At 40.7% G+C, this 24,026-nt stretch overlaps 1 protein-coding gene across 1 annotated transcript; it reads right to left on the bottom strand.

The window, feature by feature from the left end:
- Nucleotides 1-16,197: 16,197 nt before the first annotated feature.
- LOC124524801 (olfactory receptor-like protein OLF4) lies at nucleotides 16,198-17,248 on the bottom strand. Its single transcript, XM_047097204.1, has one exon. The coding sequence runs from the start codon at nucleotides 17,246-17,248 to the stop codon at nucleotides 16,232-16,234; it is 1,017 nt and encodes a 338-aa protein (XP_046953160.1). The 3' UTR covers nucleotides 16,198-16,231.
- Between the last annotated feature and the right edge of the window lie 6,778 nt (nucleotides 17,249-24,026).

Genomic DNA, 24,026 nt, shown 5'->3' with positions numbered 1-24,026 from the left:
CAAGACCACACTGAGATATCACCTCATGCTAGTCAGAGTGGTTAAAATGAACAAACCAGGAGACTATAGATGCTGGCGAGGATGTGGAGAAATGGGAACCCACTTACACTGCCGGTGGGAATGCAAACTGGTGCAGTCACTCTGGAAAACAGTGTGGAGGTTCCTCAAAACATGAAAAATAGATCTACCCTATGACCCAGGAATAGCACTGCTAGGAATTTACCCAAGGGATACAGGAGTGCTGATGCATAGGGGCACTTGTACCCCAATGTTTATAGCAGCACTCTCAACAATAGCCAAATGATGGAAAGAGCCTAAATGTCCATCAACTGATGAATGGATAAAGAAATTGTGGTTTATATACACAATGGAATCCTACTTGGCAATGAGAAAGAATGAAATCTGGCCATTTGTAGCAACATGGATGGAACTGGAGAGTGTTATGCTAAGTGAAATAAGTCATACAGAGAAAGACAGATACCATATGTTTTCACTCTTATGTGGATTCTGAGAAACTTAACAGAAGACTATGGGGGAGGAGAAGGGAAAAAAAAGAAAAAGTTAGAGAGGGAGGGAGGCAAACCATCAGAGACTCTTAAAAACTGAGAACAAACTGAGGGTTGATGGGGGGTGGGAGGGAGGGGAGCGTGGGTGATGGGTATTGAGGAGGGCACCTGTTGGGATGAACACTGGGTCTTGTATGGAAACCAATTTGACAATAAATTTCATATTAAAAAAATACATAAAGGAAACTCTAAATGTATTTTTCAGAGGAAGCCATAAAAAGGCTATTTTTCAAGAAGTAACTGTGATTGCAGGCTTAATTCTTTACAACCAGAAATTGTGATTCTTTAATCAGATCATGAAAGAACTTAATACCTCTATTTATACGCTGGAATTTCATTTTTTTTTTCTAAAGTTCTGCTAATTTATTGAATTTATTTATTTACTTTTAATTTATTGTTATGTTTTTAAAATATAAATCCAAATTAGTTAATATTAGTGAGTTTCATGGAATCATTTCATTGATTCCAAATCAATGGTTTCAGGAATAGAATTTAGTGACTTATCACTTACATATAACACCCGGTGCTCATCCCAACAATTGTCCTCATTAATGCCCATCACTCGTTTAGCCCACCCCCCACCCACCTCTCCTCCAGCAACCCTCAGTTTGTTCTCTGTATTTAAGACTCTCTTATGGTTTGTCTCCCTCTCTGTTTTTATCTTATTTTTACTTCCCTTGCCCTATGTTCATCTGTTTTGTTTCTTAAATTCCACATATGAGTGAAATCAAATGATATTTATCTGACTTATTTCACTTAGCATGATACATTTTAGTTCCATGCATGTTGTTACAAATGGCAAGATCTCATTCTTTTTGATTCCAACTAATATCGCACATATATATATATATATATATATATATATATATATATATACCACTTCTTCTTTATCCATTCATGAGTTGATGGACATTTGGACTCTTTCCATACTTTGACTATTGTCGATAGTGCTGCTATAAAAACTTGGGTGTATGTGCTCCTTGAAACAGCATTTTTGAATTCTTTGGGTAAATTCCTAGTAGTGCAACTGCTGGGTTGTAGGGTCGTTCTTTTTTTATTTTTTGAGGAACCTCTATACATTTTCCAGAGTGGCTGCATCAGTTTGTATTCCCATCAGCAGTGCATAAGGGTTCCTCTTTCTCTGCACCATTGGTAACAACTGTTGTTGCCTAAGTTGTTCATTTTAGTCCTTCAGACAAGTGTGAGGTGGTATCTCATTGTGGTTTTGATTTGTATTTCCCTGATGATGGTTGATGTTGAGCATCTTTTCATGTGTCTGTTAGCCATCTGGATGTCTTCTTTGGAAAAGTGTCTATTGATGTCTTTGGCCCATTTCTTCCCTGGAATATTTGTTCTTATGATGTTGAGTTTTATAAGTTCTTTACAGATTTTGGGTACTAACCCTTTATCTGCTTCGTCATTTGCAAATATCTTCTCTCATTCCGTTGGTTGCCTTTTAGTTTTGCTGATTGTTTCCTTCACTGTGCAGAAGCATTTTATCTTGATGGGGTCCCAATAGTTCATGTTTGCTTTTGTTTCCTTTGCCTTCAGAGACATGTCAAGTAAGAAGCTGCTGCAGCTGAGATCAAAGAGGTTGTTGCTTGTTTTCTCCTGTAGGATTTTGATAGGTTCCTGTCTTATGTTTAAGTATTTTATCCATTTTGAATTTATTGTCGTGTGTGGTGTAAGAAAGTGGTCCAGGTTGATCCTTCTGCATGTTGCTGTCGAGTTTTCCCAACTCCATTTGCTGAAGAGACTATCTTTTTTCCATTGGATATTCTTTCCTTATTTGTCAAGTATTAGTTTTTCATATGTTTCCAGGTCCATTTCTGAGTTCCCTGTTCTGTTCCATTGATCTATGTGTCTGTATTTGTGCCAGTACCATAGTGTCTTGATGGTTACAGCTTTGTAATACAGCTTGACGTCCAGGATTGTGATGCCTCCAGCTTTGGTTTTCTTTTTCAGGATTGCTTTGGCTGTTCGTTATCTTTTCTGGTTCCATACAAATTTAGGATTTTCTATTCTAGCTCTGTGAAGAATGCTGGTATTATTTTGATAGGAACTGCATAGAATATGTAGATTGCTTTGGGTAGTATTGACACTTTAGCAATATTTGTGCTCCTAATGTATGAGCATAGAATATTTTTCCTTTTTTTTGGTGTCTTCTTAATTCCTTATATTTTTTACCTCTTTTGGTTAGGTTTATTCCTAGGTATTATATGGCTTTTGTGTAATTACAAATGGGATCTATTCCTTGATTTCTCTTTCTGTTGTTTCATTATTGGTGTATAGAGATGTAACCGATGGGTGCCTAGCTGGCTCTGTCAGTTAAGCATCCAACTTCAGCTCAGGTCATGATCTTGCAGTTCACGAGTTTGAGCCCCACATCGGGCTCTGTGCTGACTGCTCAGAGCCTGGATCCTGCTTCGGATTCTCTGTCTCCCTTTCTCTCTACCCTTCCCCTGCTCATGCTCTTTCTCTCTCTCAGAAAAAAAAAAATTAAAAAAAGAAATGCAACCGATTGCTGTACATTGATTTAGTATCCTGCAATTTTGCTGAATTCGTGTATCAGTTTGAGCAGCTTTTTGGTGGAGTCTTTTGGGCTTTCCACTTAGAGTATCATGTTGTCTACAAAGAGTGACAATTTGACTTCTCCTTGTTGATATGGATGCCTTTTATTTCTTTGTTTTGTCTGACTGCTGAGGGTAAGACTTCCAACACTATGTTGAATAACAGTAGTGAGAGTGGACATCCTTGTCGTGTTCCTGACTTTAGGGGGAAAGGTTTCTGTTTTTGAGGATGAAATTAATGTGGGTCTTTCATATATGGCCCTTATGATCTTGAGGTATGATCCTTCTATCCCCACTTTCTTGAGGGTTTTTATCAAGAAAGGATCCTATATTTTGTCAAATTCTTTTTCAGCACCTATTAAGAAGATCATGTGGTTCTTATCCTTTCTTTTATTGATGTGATGTATCACATTGGTTGATTTGTGGATATTGAACCAGCCCTGCATCTGAGGAATAAATCCCACTTGATCATGGTGAACAATTCTTTTAATGTATTGTTGGACATGGCTGGCTAGTATCTTGTTGAGAATTTGCATCCATATTCATCAGAGAAATTGGTCTGTAGTTCTTTTTTAGTGGGGTCTTTGTCTGGTTTTGGAATCAAGGTAATGCTGGGCTTGCAGAATGAGTTTGGAAGTTTTCCTCCCATTTCTGTTTTTTTGGAATAGCTTCACAAGAATAGGCATTAACTTTTCTTTAAATATTTGGTAGCGTTCCACTGGAAAGCCATCCAGCTCTGGACTTTGGTTTGTTGGGAGATTTTTCATTAGTGATTCAATTTCTTCATACTGATTATGGGTCTGTTGAAGTTTTATATTTCTTCCTGTTTCAGTATTGGTAGTTTATATGTTTCTAGGAACTTGTCTATTTCTTCCAGATTGTCCAATTTGTTGCCATATATTTGCTTATAATATTCTCTTATTATTGTTTGTATTTCTGCAGTGTTGGTTTTGATCTCCCCTCTTTCATTTTTTATTTTATTTATTTGGGTCCTTTTCTTTTTCTTTTTGATCCATCTGGTTAGTGGTGTATCAATTTTGTTAATTTGTTCAAAGAACCATCTCCTGGTTTCATTGATCTGTTCTATTGTGTTTTTTTTGTTTTGATTTTGATATCATTGATTTCTACTGTATATTATTTCCTTTTTTCTGCTGGTTTTGGGCTTTTTTTGCTGTTCCTTTTCCAGCTCTTTTAGGTGTAAGTTTAGGTTGTGTGCTTGAAACTTTTCTTCCTTCTTTAGGAAGTCATGGATTGCTATATAGTTTCCTCTTATGTTTGCCTTTGTTCCATCTCAGAGGTTTTGACCTGTTGTGTTTCATTTTCATTGAGTTCCATGTACTTTTTTATTTCCTCTTTAATTTCTTGGTTAACCCATTCATTCTTTTTAGGATGTTCTTTCATCTCAGCGTTTTCATGGTCTTTACAATTTTTTTCTTGTGTTTGATTTCAAGCTTCATAGTGTTGTGGTCTGAAAACATGCAAGGTATGATCTTGATCTTTCTGTACTTGTTGAGGGCTGTTTTGTGACAAAGGATGTGATCTATTCTTGAGAATGTTCCATGTGCACTTGAGAAGACTGTCTGTGTATTCTGCTGCTTTAGGATGAAATGTTCTGAATATATATGTTAAGTCCATCTGATTCGGTGTCATTCAAAGCCATTGTTTCCTTGTTGATTTTTCTGCTTATATAATATATCCATTGATCTAAATGAGTTGTTGAAATCCCCTACTATTATGGTATTCTTATCAATGAGTTTCTTTCTGTTTGTGATTAATTGATTTATATATGTGGTTTCTTCCACTTTGGGGGCATAAATATTTACAATTGTTGTATCTTCTTGGTGGATATAGTCCTGAATTATGATATCCATCATCTCTTGTTACAGTCTTTACTTTAAAATCTAGTTTGTATGACATGAGTATGGCTACTCCAGCTTTCTTTTGATGACCATTAGCATGATAGATGGTTCTCCATCTCCTTACTTTCAATCTGCAGGTGTCTTTGGGTCTAAAACGAGTCTCTTGTAAGCAGCATATATGGGTCTTGGTTTCTTATTCATTATGGTACCCAATGTCGTTTGATTGGAGCATTTAGTCCATTGACATTTAGAGTGAGTACTGAAAGATGTGATTTTAGTGCCATTCTCTTGCCTGTAGAGTTGGTGTTTTTCTAGTGAAGTTTTCTGGTCTTTTCTAGACTTTGTTGCTTTTAATCTTTTTGTTTTCTTTTGTCTTTTATTCACTCAAGAGTTCCCTTTAAAATTTCCTGCAGTGTTGTTTTAGTGGCCATGAACTCCGTTAGTTTTTGTTTTTCTGGGAAACTTTTTATCTCTCCTATTTTGAATGGTTGTCTGACTGGATAAATAATTTTTGGCTGCATAATTTTCTGATTCAGCATATTGCATATTTACTGCCACTCCTTTCTGAACTGCCATGTCTCTGTGGATAGGTCTACTGTGAACCTGATCTGTCTTCCCTTATAGGTTAAGGATTTTTTTTTTTTTTACCTTGCTGCTTTCATGATTCTTTCCGTGTCTATGTATTTTTTGAATTTGACTATGATATGCCTTGTTGATGTTCAGTTTTTGTGGAATCTAATGGGAGTTTACTGTGCTTCTTGGATTTTAATGTCTGTGTTCTCCCCCAGATTAGGGAAGTTTTCCATTATAATTTACTCACATAAATCTTCTGCCCCCTTTTTTCTCTCTTCATCTTTTGGGACTCCTATGATTCAGATGGTATTCCTTTGTAATAAGTCACTGAGTTCTCTAAGTCTTGAATCATGAACTTTTGCCTTTGTTTCCCTCCTTTTTTTCTGATTCATTACTCTCCATAATTTTATCTTCTATATCACTCATTCAGTGTTCTGCTTCATCCATCCTTGCCATCATGGCATCCATTTGAAATTGCATTTTGATTATAGCACTTTAATTTCATCCTGTCTGGATTTTATTCTTGTATCTCCACAGAAACTGATTCTATGGTTATTTCAACTGCAGCTAGCATTCTTATTATCATGGTTCTAAATTCTAGTTTTAACCTCTTGCTTATATCTGTATTGATCAAGCACCTTGCTGTCATTTCTTCCTGTTCTTTTTTTGGGGTTAATTCCTTCATTTTGTTGTTTTGGAGGGAGAAAAATATTAATAAAATTAAAAAAGTTAAAAACAGAACAAAAAATCATAAAGGAAGGTAGTTAAGTGTGTTTTGGTCTGTTTGTTGAAACTAGCTTGATTGAATAGAGAAAAAAGGGAAGGAAAAAAGTAAGAAAAGAATGGAAACTAAAGAAATTTATATAAAAATAGTTAAATAAAGAAAATGAAATAGAGTAAAAAGTTAAAAAAATAAGTAATAAAGATAAATTTTTCTCTTTCTGTATCCATGAAAGAAAGAGAAAACAATTTAAACAACAGAAGCAAAGGAAATGAAACAAAAAATGAACCAGCAAACAGAATGCAACCCACGTGAAGTTATGTCCAATTTCCCCTAGAAGTGAAACTAAGGAGCCCTCTACAGTCTATACTCTAAGCAGTGGAGTGACTTGTTCTGGTCTTCTATGGGATGTGCTTGGAGGGCACCATTTGGTGGGGCTTGGTGTAATGGCTTCTATCTCCAGTAGGTAGTGTTGCTTAGCTTACTGGAGTGGATCCATGTGCCTGCACAGGGGAGGTGGAAATGGGTTCACCCAGCTCCCTACCAACTTTATGCTCTCATCAACCTGGGATCGAGCACCCCTCCTTTGTCTCAGGTCTCCATCCACTCCCCACCTCTGCACTGCCTGTGTCCAACCTGTCCGCCTGCCAGGCAACACCTTCCTCTAGAGTTTTATCTCAGAGGTGGTTGTGTTTCAAATCCCACACCTCAGAAACCCCTGCAGCTTGGACCTGGGTGAAATCTCTGAGGGAGGATCTTGCTGACAAATGGGTGGGTGTTAGCTTGCCCCAGAAAATGTTCATTTGATTGCACAGCAGCAGAGGTTCAGAGATGATGGTAAATCACAACACACAGCCAGTGCCAGGTTTCACTGCACTCTGGCATCTTTGTTCTAATACCAGCAAACGCGGCTGCTCCCCATGGTCCGCTGGGACTTTTGCCTGTGGGGAGGCCATATGGCCTCTACTAAATGGTGCCCCAGCAGGGGAACTTCTTCTCCCCATGTGTCACACAGACCCTTCAGACCCTGCTCCTTGCTCCTGGGGATTCAACCTATTTCCTTATCAGAGCACTGCCAGGAACTGAGCTCCAAAACTTCAGACTCCATGCTCCATTGTTTATAGAATCTGGTGGTATTGAAACCCTTTCCTTTCTCCCTGCCAATGGTTTTGGGGAACAGATTTCTTGTTCAGTCCCCTGCGAGTGTTTTCATTCTTGCTCTCCAGCTACTTTCAGGGCAGTGCTTTTCCTGCATTCTCCTCCTTTCTCTCTCTGTCCCCTCTGCAAAAACAGCTCTCTACCTCCTGTGGCTTTTCTCTCCCCCAGTTCACCTTTCTGCACCAGGTACCTGCCAAGTTCTGTGGCACAAGGTATGCAGAATATTATGTTAATCTTCAGATCAGTTTCCTGTGTTCGAAATGGTTTGGTGCTGATCTAGCTGCGTTTCAGGGACAAGACAAGCTCAGGATCTCCATGCTGCCATTTTGATCCCTTCCAGTCTCCAAATCAATTTAAAAATTCCTTCCTACTTACTGTGGATTTTTAATGTCATCTGCCCTTATGCAAGGGAAGCTGATGAGAGAATTGAGAGGCTTAAACTTGGTTCCCTCATATAATTCTACTGACAATGTTTGTATGAGATTCCTCCTGCCGCTGTAAAACATCGCTACGCTAGCTGCTTAAAACAAACACATACATACTTACTTACAGTTCTGGAGTCAGAAGGTTGGAAGGAGTCTCGTCGGGGTAATGGCAAGATGTCCGCAGGGTTGAGTTCCTTCTAGAGGCTCTGGGGAGAATCTTGTTTCCTTTCCATTTCCAGTCTCTGTCGCTGGTCACCTGCAGTTCTTGGTTCATGGCTCTTCCTCCACTTTCAGAGCCAGCAGGGTAGCATTTTCAAAGTCTCTGTGACACCAACTCTTTTGTCTCCCTCCTCAACATTTGGGAGACCATCGTGATTACCTTAGCCCCACCGGCACAATCACAGCTAATCCTTTTATCTGAATGGCAGCTGATTAGCAGCCCTGTTCAATCTGCCATCTTAATCCTTCTTTGCTATAAAAATAACGTGTTAAAGTACTGGGGATTATGATGTGGAGATATTTGGGAGGGCCTTCATCTGCCAGCTACACAGTATTTTTCATAACGATATTATTTTGGTCACTTGTGAAAGCAGTTAACGCAGAATTTGCACAACCTGAAGAATGAGCAAAAACACTGCTCCTTCAAAATTACCTGCAATGACAATATTCGGTGCAGAAGACTTAAAACTACCTACGCCTATCCCTAACACAAGATCACCTCCTTGCTAATCAAAGGGTGGTCCACAGACCCGGATCCACACATTAGCATCACCCAGGAGCTTGCTAGAAATGCAGAATCTCTGGGCCACCCAGGATGTGTGATCAGATTCTGCATTTGGAGGGGGATCTGTGTGGATTCACAGGCACATTGAAGGTGGAGAAATGCTGGTCTAGACGGGTTTCTCACCTTTTGTGGTTGACATTTGTAGCAGGATAATATTTTGTGGGTGCTTTCCTGGGGTTGTGTGTGTTTAGCAACATCCCTTCAGACATTGCCAGACATTCTCAGGGAAAATTCATTTCTGGCTGGGAACTACTGCCCCAGTTGGAGAACTAGAAACATACTGACAGAATCGAACTCAAAGCAACCACATACTCAGATATTAATTTGGACAGATGACTACACACCGCCATGCACAATTTCTATAATGTAGAATGGAGTTCTTTTTTTTTTTTTTTAATTTTTTTTTTCAACGTTTATTTATTTTTGGGACAGAGAGAGACAGAGCATGAACGGGGGAGGGGCAGAGAGAGAGGGAGACACAGAATCGGAAACAGGCTCCAGGCTCCGAGCCATCAGCCCAGAGCCTGACGCGGGGCTCGAACTCACGGACCGCGAGATCGTGACCTGGCTGAAGTCGGACGCTTAACCGACTGCGCCACCCAGGCGCCCCTAGAATGGGGTTCTTAAATGTGCTTCCTTGGGGATAAAATGTTTGCAAAAATTAAATGAAACAATCCCTATGAAAAGTTAAGCCCACACTGTGGTACATTAAAAAGATGTAAATATATCTGTTATCATTAACATCATTTTATAAGAAGGGACCAAATGCCAGCTTTTAACTTTTGATAAAGTAAAAAATTTGTAATCATGATGGCCAAAATGTCTTGAAGCCAATGTGTATAATGCCCAAGGTTTATTATCAGAAGAACCCAGTTCTCTCCCTTATTAAAAAGAATAGACATTGTGTCACCTGGGTGGTTTAGTTGGTTGAGCATCTGACTCTTGACTTTGGCTTAGGTCATGATCTCATGGTTCATGAGATCGAGCTCCTTGTTGGGCTCTGCATTCAGAATGGAGCTTGCTTGGGATTCTCTCTCTCCCCCTCTCATTTCCCCTCTCCAGCATGCGCTCTCTCTCTCTCTCCCTCTCTCTCTCTCTCAAAAAAAAAAGTTGTTAGACACTGGAAATAACAGAGTTGGGTCCCAAGATAAGTTAATGAATTGATATCACACCCAGTCCAGGGGGTTCCTCTGTCTTAGACTTGGAGAAAAGTGTAACTCAGAGTTGAGATAACATAGTGGAAGATTTACACAGCAGGAGGGGGCAGGTTATGGGAAAATGAGTGAAATATTCTTTATGTATTCACTTGATCTTTAACTGGGATTACGGAAAAAAAAATCCTTTATGTCCAGAGCAGTTTTCCACTTGGGAATCATGTGCTTAGAGGTTGGAGTCACAAGAGGGAAATGTGCCTAATGAGTAAATATAGGGAGCTGTAAATACCTCCTGGTTCCTCTCTGTCAGCCTGTGCAACCTTCGACAGGAAGGGGCATGATTTTTGTCTATTTGCTCTGAGTCCTAATTCTGGCTGGGGACTGATGCTTCACTGCCTCCCCGCTGCCTCGGCTGAGGACAGTACTTTAGACCGTATCATCTTCGTCCAGGGAGGAATTCAGACTTCCACAAGGAGACCTTCCTATCAAATACCCCAGCCTGGTGAGTTGAACACCCCATTGCCCCATGGATGAGAGGGTCAGAGAGAACCGAAGCCGAGAACATTAACCCGTCATCACCTGAGAACCAATTCAACTTATCCCAGAGCAAGTGATCACTGTGTTTATTTGCTTACCTAATTAGGGTATTTATTCAATGGTATTCAGTAGTATTTATGTCACTTTCACAGAATGAATGCTACTAACACTTTAGTGGTCTTTTATATTCTTTATGATTAAATTGCTATTATAGCAATGCTAGAAAAATATGTTGAGATTGTCAAATTCTAATCAGGTGTGATTATGTTCCCTGGGGTACACTCATCAAGGTCTGCAAACAGCTTTGCCTGTCACACTGGAGAGGGGTGCACGGAGGTCAGGGATGCTCTGAACACCTTACAGTGCACAGGATGCTCCCCACCACAGGGCAGGCTCTGGGCAGGATGCCCACAGTGCAGAGACTGGGAAACCCTGAGTTAAAGAATATCAATTATTATAACACAGCTACCTTCGGGGTCTTCTTTAGTCTTGTAATACTTGCTTTCCTGCCAGCAAATGCAGAGTAACCCTTTGGCTACCAGCTTAACAGTTTTAATCAAACACAACGTAACAGCTCTGTAAATTTTTTCCCCTAGGCTTCTGGGTGAAAAAGACATTTCCCAGGGCCTAATATCTTCCCAGGGGAATTCTACCCAACATTTAAAGAAGAGTTAATACCTATTCTTTTGAAGCAGTTCCAAAAATAGAAATGGAAGGAAAACTTCCAAAGTTATTCTATGAAGCCAGCATTACCTTGATTCCAAAAGCAAACAGGAACCCCACTAAAAATGAGAATTACAGACCAGTCTCCCTTATGAACATGGAAGCAAAAATGTTCAACAAGATACTAACAAACCAAATCCAACAATTCATTAAAAGAATTATTCACCACGATCACTTGGGATTTATTTCTGGGCCGCAAGCGTGGTTCAATACCCACAAATAAACCAATGTAATACATCACATTAATGAAAGAAAGGATAAGAACCACATGATCCTCTCAGTAGATGCGGAAAAAACATGTGACAAAATACAGCATCCCTTCTTGATAAAAACCCACGAGAAAGTAGGGATAGAAGGAACATATTTCAAGATTATAAAGGCCATACACAAAAGACCCACAGAATATCATCCTCAGTGGGGAAAAACTGAGAATTTCCCCCTAAGGTCAGGAACATGACAGGGATGTCCACTCACCACTGTTATTCAACATAGTGTTGGAAGTCCTAGCCTAAGCAATCAGATAACACAAAGAAATAAAAGGCATCAAAATTGGCAAGGACGAAGTCAAACTTTTACTCTTCGCAGATGACATGGAAAACCTGAAAGCCTCCCCTAACCCAGAAAACTGCTAGAACTGATGCATGAATTCAGCAAAGTTGCAAGATATAAAATCAATGTACAGAAATTGGTTTCAGTTCTTTATGCTAATATTGAAGCAGCAGAAAGACAAATCAAGGAATCAATCCCATTGCAATTGCACCAAAAAATATAAATAAATAAAATATATAGGAATAAACTAACCAAAGAGGTAAAATATCTGTATGCTGAAACTATAGAAAGTTTATGAAAGAAATCAAAGAAGACACAAAGAAATAGAAAAAACATTCCATGTTCATGGATTGGAAAAGAAATATTGTTAAAATGCCGATACTACCCAAAGCAATCTACACATTCAATGCAATCCCTATCAAAATAACACCAGCATTTGGGGCGCCTGGGTGGCTCAGTCAGTTAAGCATCTGACTTCGGCTCAGGTCATGATTTCACAGCTTGTAGGCTTGAGACCCACGTTGGTCTCTGTGCTGACAGCTCGGAGCCTGGAGCCTGTTTCAGATTCTGTGTCTCCCTCTCTCTCTGACCTTCCCCCACTCACACTCTGTCTCTCTCTCTCTAAAAAAATAAACACTAAAAAAATTTCAAAAAAAAATTCAAAATAACGCCAGAATTCTTCACAGAGCTAGAACAAACACTTTAAAAAAAATTTGTATGAAACCAGAAAAGACCCAAATAGACAAAGCAATCTTGAAAAAGAAAAACAAAGCAGGAGGCATCACAATTCTGGACTTCAAGCTGTATGACAAAGCTGTAATAATGAAGACAGTATGGTACTGGCACAAACACAGACACATAGATCAGTGGAACAGAATAGAGAACCCAGAAATGGACCCACAAATGTATGGCCAGCTAATCTTTGACAAAGCAGGAAAGAATATCCAATGGAAACAAGAAAGTCTCTTCAGCAAATGGTGTTGGGAAAACTGGACAGTGGCATACAGAAGAATGAACCTGGACCATGTTCTTAACCACACACACACACACACACACACACACACACACCCTCAAAATGGATGGCAGACCTAAATGTAAGACAGGAAACCATCAAAATCCCAGAGGAGAAAACAGATAGCAACCTCTTTGACCTTGGCGGCAGCAACTTCTTACTAGACCCTTTTCTGGAGAGGGAAGGGTAACAAAAGCAAAAATGAACTATTGGGACCTCATCAAGATAAAAAGCTTTTGCACAGTGAGGGAAACAATCAGGAAAACTAAATGGCAACTGATAGAATAGAGAAGATATTTATTTGCAAATGACATATTGGATAAAGGGTTAGTATCCAAAATCTACAGAAAACTTAACAAACTCAACATCCAATAAACAAATAATCCAGTGAAGGAGAGGACAAAAGACATGAGCAGATACTTTTCCAAAGAAGACATCCCAATGACTAACAGGCACATGAAAAGATGCTCAGCATCACTCATCATCAGGAAAACAGAAATCAAAATCACAACGCGTTGCACTGCTGATGCAAATGCAACCTGGTGCAGCCACTCTGGAAAACGGCATGGAGATCGCTCAAAACATTAAAAATAGAGATACCCTCTGATCCAGAAATTGCGCAACTAAGTATTTATCCAAAGGATACAAAAATGCTGATTCAGAGGGCACATGTACCCCAATGTTTATAGCAGCACTATCAACAATAGCCAAATTTTAGAAAGAACCCAAATATCCATCAGCTGATGAACGGATAAAGATTTATGTATACGTACAGTGCGCGCGCGCGCGCACACACACACACACACACACACACACACACAGTGGAATATTATTCAGCAATCAAAAGGAATGAAATCTTGCCAGTTGCACAATATGGATGGACTAGAGTGTATTATGCTAAGTGAAATAAGTCAGAAAAGACAGATATCATATGATTTCACTTATATGTGGAATTTAAGATGAACAAAACATGAACATAGGGCAGGGGAAGGAAAAATAAGATAAAAAAGGACAGAGAGGCAAACTGTAAGAGATAAATAAAGAGAACAAACTGAGGGTTGCTAGAGAGGTGTTTCGGGCAGGATGGGCTGAATGGGTGATGGGCATTAAGGAGGGCACTTGTGGGGAGCAATGAGAGTTGTATGTAAGTGATGAATCAATGTGTTCTCTTCTTGAAACTAATACTGCACTGTGTGTTAACAAACTGAACTTAAATAAATACATTTTTTAAAAGGAAAAATACTATACTCTTTGGCTTTGTGATAGTTTAGCCAAAACAATTAGGAATTTCATATTTAGATCACAAGTTATTTAGATCGTAAGAACTGTCATGTATTCCTTCATGATGAGTGTTTATTAATGATAAGAGACATATTTATATTTTATGCAGCATAGACTAGCTGAGCACACTAAAGGAATTCTATGATTTAATTTTTACAAAAGTACAATCTATGAAGTAGTACTTTCATGAGCTCCATATTGTAAAAATGGGGCTCACAGGATTTTCTTGTTCTGTTCAAAGGCATAAACCAAGTAGGGATGTAGTCTTAATTGGAATTATGTCAGGATGCTTCCTGTTCTGAAACTCTGGGAAGTGGTTCTCGACCAAAGTCGTTGCTCTGTGGATATTTGTCCATGTCTGAAGGGATTCTGCTGAATACCTTCATCCACAGGACAGCACCCAACAAAAAGAATTTTCTAGTTTCAAGAGTCAATGGTGAGAAGGTGAGAAAACCTGCTCCACACTAAGGCTTCTCCAACTTCACTGTGTACACAATTCACCAGGGACTGTAGTTAAAATGCAAATTCTGATTTATCAGGGCTCCAGGGGCCCCAGCAACTCTGCTTCTCTAACAAGCTCCCTCATGGTGTTGATGCTACAGGTCTTGGTCTGTGGGGCACAGTCTGAGAGCAAAGTTGTGCTTCTGTGTTAGAAGAAATTTAAATTAGAATTAAAGTTGTTAAGATGGCAACACTACCGAAAAAATCTACAGATTGAATGTCATTATGGAAATAACAAATGGGGGGGGGGTTGGGGAAAAATTTTTAAGCCCATCCTAAAATTAAATTTAAAACTTAAAATTTCAAAGCAGGAACACAGGATGTCATCCCATTTATTTATGTCTTCTTTAATTTCTTTCAGCAATATTTTGTAGTTTTCATTTATAAGTGTTTTGCTTGTAACAGGTTAACCCATCATTCACCCCAGCAAATAAATGCCCTTAAACATTGCCACTGGTATTCCATACTTGACTGGGAGATGTACAAAAAAATGTAGTGCATACTAATACAAAGGACAATTTAAAATTTGCTTTATCATAATCGAGGTCACCTTTGACTTGAAGGCCATAGTAAGTCATTCTTTTTTTTTAATATGAAATTTATTGTCAAATTGGTTTCCATACAACACCCAGTGCTCATCCCAACACCCCCTCCCAACACCCTCCCCCAACACCCATCACCCACCCTCTACTCCCTCCCACCCCCTGTCAACCCTCAGTTTATTCTCACTTTTTAAGAGTCTCTGATGGTTTGCCTCCCTCCCTCTCTAACCTTTTTTTTTTCTTTCCCTCCCCCATGGTCTTCTGTTAAGTTTCTCAGGATCCACATAAGAGTGAAAACATAAGGTATCTGTCTTTCTCTGTATGACTTATTTCACTTAGCATAACACTCTCCACTTCCATCCACATTGCTACAAAAGGCCAGATTTCATTCTTTCTCATTGCCACGTGGTATTCCATTGTGTATATAAACCATAATTGCTTTATCCATTCGTCAGTTGATGGACATTTAGGCTCTTTCCATCATTGGTCATTGTTGAAAGTGCTGCTATAAACATTGGGGTACAAAGCACAGTAAGTCATTCTATTCATTTGAATTTCCCTTTCCGTGTAGCCTCCACTGGTAGACAAGCATTTGATAATCAGTTTGCCAGCGACTATGTAAGCAATGGTGACATACAGCCATGAAGCCATACAACCAGAAGAGAACAGGATCCTAATTAGGAAAATAAAACCAATGGCCTGTTATGAAACACACTAGTATGTTCATCAGGAAGAGCAGGTAGAGATACACAAAGGAATGGCAAACACAAAGTGAAAAACTGTGGTCTCAGATTTAGAATAGAATAGAATAGAATAGAATAGAATAGAATAGAATAGAATAGAATAGAATGGGATAGGATAAGATAGGATAGGATAGGAACAAATGGCCTACTTACCAAATTGAATTTTTCCATCAGAATGGTAACAAATGTCTATTCTCTTAGTAAAACTAAAGACATCTTGAAAGGGGTGATTTTTGTCATTTGGGAAGAAATTATTCTTAAGAAACCCAAGCAATTCAATGAGATAAATGGGAATTCCTAATTTTTCCATATCACAGGTTGGGAATCAATTTAGAAATAAAGATAATGAAGGGAAAATTGTTGGATATCAGAGAGAGGGAAAAATTTAATAAATGACTGACTAAATTGTACTGAGTAGTTAAAAAAAATAAAACTTCCAGGAAATAAGGAAGCACATTCTATGTACAGAATTTGCTTAAAAAATCACAACTTCTGAGTCTAAACCTCTTAAGCCAGCAGTCATGGGAAATTCTTCAGCCCAAGACAATTAGCCCTTTTATAGTTGCCATAGCAGAGAATCTCCTCAGAGCGCCCTTTATGCCTCTGTTCCTCAGGCTGTAGATGAAGTGGTTCAGCATGGGCGTGACCACCGTGTACATCACCGAGGCTGTGGCACTTGAGAGTGAGCTCTGGGTAGCAGCAGAGCTGAGGTACACTCCCAGGCCAGTACAATAAAATAGAGAGACAACCGAGAGGTGAGATGCACAGGTGGAAAATGCCTTATACTTGCCCAGAGCTGATGAGATCCTACGTATGGAGGAAACTATCTTAGAGTAAGAGTAAAGGATCCCAGCCAGGGGAGCACCACCCAGCAGCACAGTTGCAAAATACATCATCATGTCATTAAGAAAGGTGTCAGAACAGGCAAGCTGGATCATCTGATTGAGTTCACAGAAAAAGTGGGGGATTTCCACCTCTGTACAGAAGGACAGCCGCAACACCATTAAGGTTTGTAACAAGGAATACAGAACACTCATGATCCAGGACACCAGAACCAGGAGTCCACAGAGCTGGGGGTTCATGATGATTGTGTAGTGCAGGGGGTGACAGATGGCCACAAACCGGTCATAGGCCATCACACTCAGGAGAAAGTCATCCAACACTGAAAAGATTATGAAGAAGTTCATCTGTGTGATGCAGTCCTCATAGGTTATGACTTTGCTCTGGGTCCGGATGTTCACCAGCATCTTTGGGATGGTGGTGGAGGTGAAGCAAATGTCTACAAAGGACAGGTTGGCCAGGAAGAAGTACATGGGCGTGTGGAGGTTGGGGTCTGTGCTGATGGCCAAGATGATGAGCAGGTTTCCAAACACAGTGATCAGGTACATGGAGAGGAAAAGCCCAAATATGAGGGGCTGTAGTTCTGGTTCATCTGAAAATCCCAGAAGAAAAAATTCTGAAATTTGTGTTTTGTTGCTCAGTTCCATGTGGTGGAAGTGGCTTCTTGGAAAGAAGGAAATAACATGAGTACATTTCACACAAACCTTCATTACTCAAAGAATTGAAATACTACTTTTATAGTTTGGAGCCCAGAAATTCATTTTAATATGTTGTATGTGGATACGGTCCCCTTCAGGAATGCACTCGGACATATCTGATATGTTCTGTGTGTTTTTTTCAATCAGCTTCTTTCCTAAGGGATCATATATTTTACAGTTTTACTAAGAAGTTCTTCAAGAATTTCAGGAATATACATTGAGTGCTGACCATGTGTCAGTCACTATCTAAGGAATGAGCATAAGGTGTTAAAGGAAAAAAGTCCTACAATGATAGAGAAAAAATATAAGCGAATAAGAGAATTGTAAAACTTTTTAGATGGTGAGGAGTGTTAGGAAGAAAAGAAAAACAGGCATAAAACAAAGCAAATAGGGCATTCTATTTTTGTGGGTATTAAAACAGGGTGCTGTCGAAAAAACCCACCAGACGCTGAATAGAAGCAAGTCAAGATTTTATTCACGGCTGGGCCAAACCTGATCTCCTGATCTTAAGGAGAAAAGTGCAGAGAATGGCCCTGAACAAAGGTAGCAGTGAGCTTATATGGATTTTAGCAAGTCATAATACGTCATTATTTAGTTAACCAATTACAATTTACAACATCTCATGGTAGCCAATTATATTGTGACACACAGACGTTAGTTTTGGTGGTAACCTATCAATTTAAAGTTTTTTGTCCTAAGGGGGTTTAAAATGACCAAAGTTAGACACCTTGTTGTAAGTTGCAATCGCTTATGAACTCCAGACAGGAAAAACAGGATCAAAACACGTTTATTACGGCTGGGCCAGACAGGGAAATACAACAGGTCCCGAAAGTCTGGCCCCGAACAAACTTTTGGGATGTCTTATAAGGGCTGTATCGACCAGTCAGGTTGCACAAGGGTGGCAGTTTGAAAGGGCGGGCACCACTCACACAATGTTGTAGGTTTTTAAAATATAAGACGGGCACCAATCACACAGTCCTGAAGAATTTCAAAATATAACTTGTTGACCTAGCTAGTTGAATGCTGAGTCACATTGTTTACAATATTAATCTTCTATCTAGTTCGAACAGGATGCGGTGCCTGAGAATGGGGAAGGGTGATTATGCCAAGCAGGTTTACAAAAGCTCAAACAAGCAGTTAAGAGGAAGTTTTATTTCTCAGTAACTCAGCAAATGTGGTTTTAAGCAGAACTAATATCTAGGGAACAGGAACAGCACTTCTAGGAAAGCCCAAAACAAACACTGGTTCAGCATCTCATACTCTGGGGTCCTCCTAAGCTTACATAGGTCATAGTTTACTCCCAGGCTACAGGAGGCTAGCTATGTTTGCCCTAAGATACCGTGGGGCAGTGAGTTCGTGACTTTTTACATGTTGGTCTTGCCTAGGCCAGATCTTGGTAGAAGGGATAGGGGAGCATTTTGCAACCTAAGTTATCCATTTAGCAAGCAGGCGAAGTTATGGAAGCGAGATAGGGCGGTTAGTAATTTCCTATAACCCTAATAGGGAGCTACATAAGCTTTTATCTCAATTATTCATGAAAGGTGAGTTTAAGCCAAACTTATATACAATAAGCTTTCTGATATCTTATAAGTTGACCTATTACAGGTATTTGGGCAAATTGTGCAACAAGGTGATATTGGAACACAGACCTTGATAAGACAGAGAGGTAGATGTGGGAGTATGGGGGAAATGTGCCTAGCAGAGGGAATGGCCAGTGCAAAGGCCCTGAGGAATGTACTTGTTTCAAGTGTTCAAATCAAAAAGGGAAGCCGGCGCTACAAGGGGAATGAGCCTGAGGGACACTGATGACAGATGCTGTCAGACATGTGATGAAGGAAGTGACCTCTCTGCTACTACTGTGACCTTAAGGCACAGGGCCATTCTTGTCCACACTACCTCTCCCTCTGTATTCAGCGTGCTGCAAAGCCATCCCATGAATTGACACAGATCCCCATCTTGGTGCCTGCTCTTGACTGAGTTCTGGCCCGTGTATTGTGTCACCTTGAGATTAGGAGTCCTGGCCCCTGCTGTGAGGACTGCTCACCCTCTACAAGTCACACACACACAGGACACCGTGGTCTTCTGGGTTGTGTAATCCCTGTCTTTACAGCCCCCGCCATCCAGGTTACGCTGGGAATGGATACAACCCAAATAGACCAGATCAGCGATCTTTCCCCTGAAAAATGTAGAAGTGGTTCCTGGAAGTGTTAATTCCTAAGCCTCCCATGGGCAAATGAGGTTGAAGCTCCATGTTGGGATAGCCATCTCCTGTTGTGTATTTCACAAACTTATGTTTAATAAGTGGAAAGACAGAGGGATGGTGAATGAAATGAATGAGGCAGAGCGTGGAGAATAAGCTTAGGAGTTCCCTGAGCTTGCACCGATGAGTTAACAAGGCATAAAGAAAGAGAAGCCACAGGATGAAGGCATCCAACATTAGGTAAACAGGGCAAAGGTCCCAGTATAGGACAAAAGTATCGGAACAGGAAATCTCAGGATAGAAGCATCCAAAATGAGGTAAAAAGTTTAGGTATTCAGGGCAGAAACACCCCCCAACTGAATACAATAGCAGAAAGCTGCTTTCCCAGGAAGGAAGGACTAAAATTAGGTAAATGGATAAACAGGGCTGTAGACCTCAGCAAGGGGAAGTTGCCCCAAGGGGAGCTAATTAGCAAAAGAAAGGTGCCTTGTAGACCCTAAGGTAGCCTGCTCTGTCTGGCTTGCGCCCTAGGCCAGTTTAGGTAAACAGAGGTGGCACCTCATGTCTGCTGTAAACAACCATCTGCCTGGCACCAGGATTTGTTTTGCATTGACCCAAACCCCTAATACCACACGTCTTCAAACCCCAGCTTCCCCCACGCCCATGAGTTAATGTTGACGGTTCCATTGTCTCTGTGCCCACCCATCACACCTGTAAGCCTCCTGATCCTAATGAAAACAGAGCAAGGACCCTTACTCGGGTCTCTTGTCTCCTCCTGGACATTTGCCTCTCTTGCATTACAATCCTGTGTCCCCTCTCTTGCTAGACAAGACCCAGAGTCTAGGACAACAGAACAAGGATGCAGTAAGCTCAGGGGGTCCCCGAGGGATTGTGACAAACAGTAACCTCCCTCGCTTCTGGAAGCTTTGCACCCGACCACCTCCCCTGATGCCCAGCAAAAACTATGTGAGAACACATTTAACTGCCCCCAAAGACGAAAGTGCTGATATCTTCCTAATGTCAAACACCTTACATATGGCGGGGCCAAGGGAAAAAATGAGCAAGGGGATAAGCCAACACTTCACAAAAGGAAGTGCACGTGATTGGCTGCAAGTTGCGCAGTTACAAGGTCAATCACGGAAGACTTCGCTTTCATGTGCCTCTTGCATCATTACTTGGGCAATTTGTTTTCATGGGGGCTGACAGCAGGTGAGGGCAGCCCTGTTATCCCTTTCTCTTTTTAATGTTTTTTTTCTTTCAGAGAGAGAGAGGGAGCACAAGCAGGGGAGGGAGAGAGGGAGAGAGAGCAAGCACACAAGCAGGGGAGGGACAGAGAGAGTCCCAAGCAGGCACCATGCTGTCAGCACAGAGCCCAACAAGGGGCTGGATCTCATGAACGGTGAGATCTGAGCTGAGCCAAAATCAAGAAGAGATCTCTTAACCCACTGAGCCACCCAGGCGCTCATCTCCATCCCTATGTGATGTCCTCTTGTCGATACTCTTGGACTCTGGGTATTGGTCTCTTTTTCACAAACCCAAGGGGCACCTGGAATCCTCATTCTGTATGTCAGCCAGTGGACAGAGGCTTCCCCAGACCATGCTCTGTAAATGCTCCCAACACCATGACAGTCCAGTTTTGTACCAAATAACTTGTTTCATATGATTATGCTTGACTGCATGATGCCATCCGTATATTTATATTATTGTTCTCTGTCCTTGGTGCTACACAGAAACATACGCTAGCAAAGGGATTTCACCTTCTTTGTTCACTTTTGTTTTTGTCACAAATGTATGTCACTATGTGGTTAATATGAAAAACCCAAGGATATGAAAAATTATAGAATGAAAAAAATAAAGGGATGATGCAACCACGTTAAAATGAGTAGTTTGAAAACAACTGTCCACAGCAAAAGTATGTGAAACATAAAAACTAACTGAAATTGGCTATAGAAAAGAAATTATTAAGGATATCAACATGGATTCATAATTAAATTGTCAATGGCCTACACATGAAAAAATATATATAATGTTCCTAGAATGCTCAGTTTTTATTTGTTAAATGAGTCAGAAATTAGGTCTCAATGTATAAGGACATTGACCATATGGCAAGGTTTTATTTCGGTTTAGTTGGAAAAGGTTGAATTGCTATACAACAGCTAGAATAAATGAATATCTAAACCAGTGCTGGCAGCAATGGATATCTATCTGGAAGAATATGCAATTGGTCCCCTCCTCAGACACTTCACAAAAATTCAGAGGGTTATGACCCCAGTGTAAGTGTAACCATACAATATAGCAGAACATCAAGGAAACTACATATAACATTCACAGGTGAGCAAACCCACTAAATAAAGCCATAATCTCAGAAGTAAGAAGATAGATTTATTTAAATAAAATTTAAAATTTTTATGATCAAAATATGTTGCAAAAAACAATTGAGAAACAATGATCTCAGGAAATCATTTGAAATGCGGATAATGTTTTAAAGAGAGAGAGAGAGAGAGAGAGAGAGAGAGAGAGAATAACCTATAGGCATATAATAATAATAAAACCCACCAGACGGTCATCAAACATATGACCTTGGCTGAAACTGAGGGATAGTTTAGGAAAATAACAAGAACTGTCTCCTTCACCCAGCAGCCTGGAAAAAAACTTACAGGGCTGTTACGTTGTTTGTGGTTGAAACTTTCCAATAGGAGCCAAAGGGTTATTCTGAATTTGTTGGGGTAAGAGTAAGTGTTACAAGGTTGAACGCAGAAGCTGAAAGCAGCTGTATTACAGATATTGACATCCTTTCACCAGTGGTTTCCCAGTCTCTGCACCCATCCTGCCCAGAGCCTGCCCTGTGGTGGGGAGCGTCCTGTGCCCTGTAAGATGTTCAGAGCATCCCTGACCTCTGTGCACCCCTCTCCAGCGTGACAGACAAAGTGTCTCCAGACATTGATCAATGTCCCCTGGGGGACAAAATTATACTCGATTGGAAACACACATTGAATTTAACAATCTCAACATAAGTTTTTCTAGCATGGCCATAATAGCGATTGAATGATAAAGAATAAGAAAGCTCTTCAAGAGTGTGAATGGCACTCCCTCTGAAACTGACACAGCCACTGAATAAATACATGAATTACTTAATTAAGCAAACAAACACAGTGACCACTTGCTCTGGGCTACGTTGGATTGGCTCTCAAGTGGTGACAGCTAATGATCTTGGCTTCCATTCTCTCTGACCCTCTCACCCACGGTCCACTGCGCTGTTGGACTCACCTGGCTGGGGTGTCTGACGGGAAGGTCTCCTTGTGGAAGCCTGAATGCCTCCCTGGATAGCAGATGATAGGGACTAAAGCTCTGCCCTCACCCGAGACAGCAGGAGGCAGTGAAGCATCAGTCCTCAGCCAGAACGAGGATTCAGAACAAACAGAAAAGCTTGCCCCTTCCTGTGCAAGGTTGCACAGGATGACAGACAGGAGCCCAGGAGATATTTACAGCTCCCTGTTGTCTGCTCATTAGGTATATGTTCCCTCTTCTTACTCCAGCACAGTTCCCAAGTGGAACACTTTTGCACACATAGGAAATTTCTCTAATGAACCATATTCCCAAGAGACCAGTTTAGAAGTAGTGAATCCTCAGGGACACCAGGGTGGCTCAGTCGGTTGGGCGTCAGACTTCAGCTCAGGTCATGGTCTTGTGGTTTGTGAGTTCGAGCCCTGCGTTGGGTCTGTGCTGGCAGCTTGGAGTCTGGAGCCTGCTTCAGATTCTGTGTCTCCCTCTCTCTCTGCTCCTTCCCCACTCTCAGTGTCTGTCTCTCAAAACTAAACATTAAAAAAAAAGTAGGGAATCCAGTTGGATGGGCTTGTTTTTGTTTTTGTTTTTGTTTTTTTACTCCTTTTCCTTCAGCTTGCCTCCCTCCTGGTGAGTAAATCTCCCAGCACCTTATCTCAGCTCCCAGTTACAGTTTCCTCCAGGTCTGAGACTGAGGGATCCTGCCTGGACTAGGTCTCTTTATCTTCAAAGCATTGACTTGTGGTGGGGACCCAGCTATCTCCAGACGTGTTTATTCTTCTCTTAATGAGGTGGAGAACTCGGTTCTTCTGATAATAAACCTTGGGCACTATGCACATTGGGTTCAAGATACGTTTGCCGTCACTATTAGGACTTTCTTACTTTATCTCAAGCTAAAAGCTGTCACTTAGTCCCACTTATAAAGGCCTTGTTAATTATAAGAGGTATACTTAGGTCTTTGCACATGCTATCACCTGTGTCGAGCATTTACAGGGAATGTTTAATTCAATGTTCTGTGAACGTGTCGTCCCTGAGAAACTCCATTTCTAAACTCCATTCTCCAGGCGGGAATGTGCTCGGCGGCATCTAGTGACCTGCCCGAAGTCAGTGCTCGAGGATGTGGGCCTTGAGTGGGATTCTGTCGGATGCTTCTGGTTCTCAAGCTTGGGGGCAGTGGTTCTCCACCAGAAATGAATTTTCCCCCGGGGATGTCTGGTGACGTCTGAAGGGATGCTGCTAAACACCTCGTCCACAAGAAGCAGCCTCCAAAAATAGGCTTAAGCTGTCCCAAAGGTCTGGTGCAACAAG

Source organism: Lynx rufus, unplaced genomic scaffold, assembly GCF_022079265.1.
Source record: "Lynx rufus isolate CCGP_SWC_20201006 ecotype Redwood Valley unplaced genomic scaffold, mLynRuf1.p SCAF_4, whole genome shotgun sequence".
Taxonomy (NCBI): Eukaryota; Metazoa; Chordata; class Mammalia; order Carnivora; family Felidae; genus Lynx; species Lynx rufus.
Note: the sequence above shows the minus strand (reverse complement) of the source record. Positions and strands in the feature narration are given on the sequence as shown.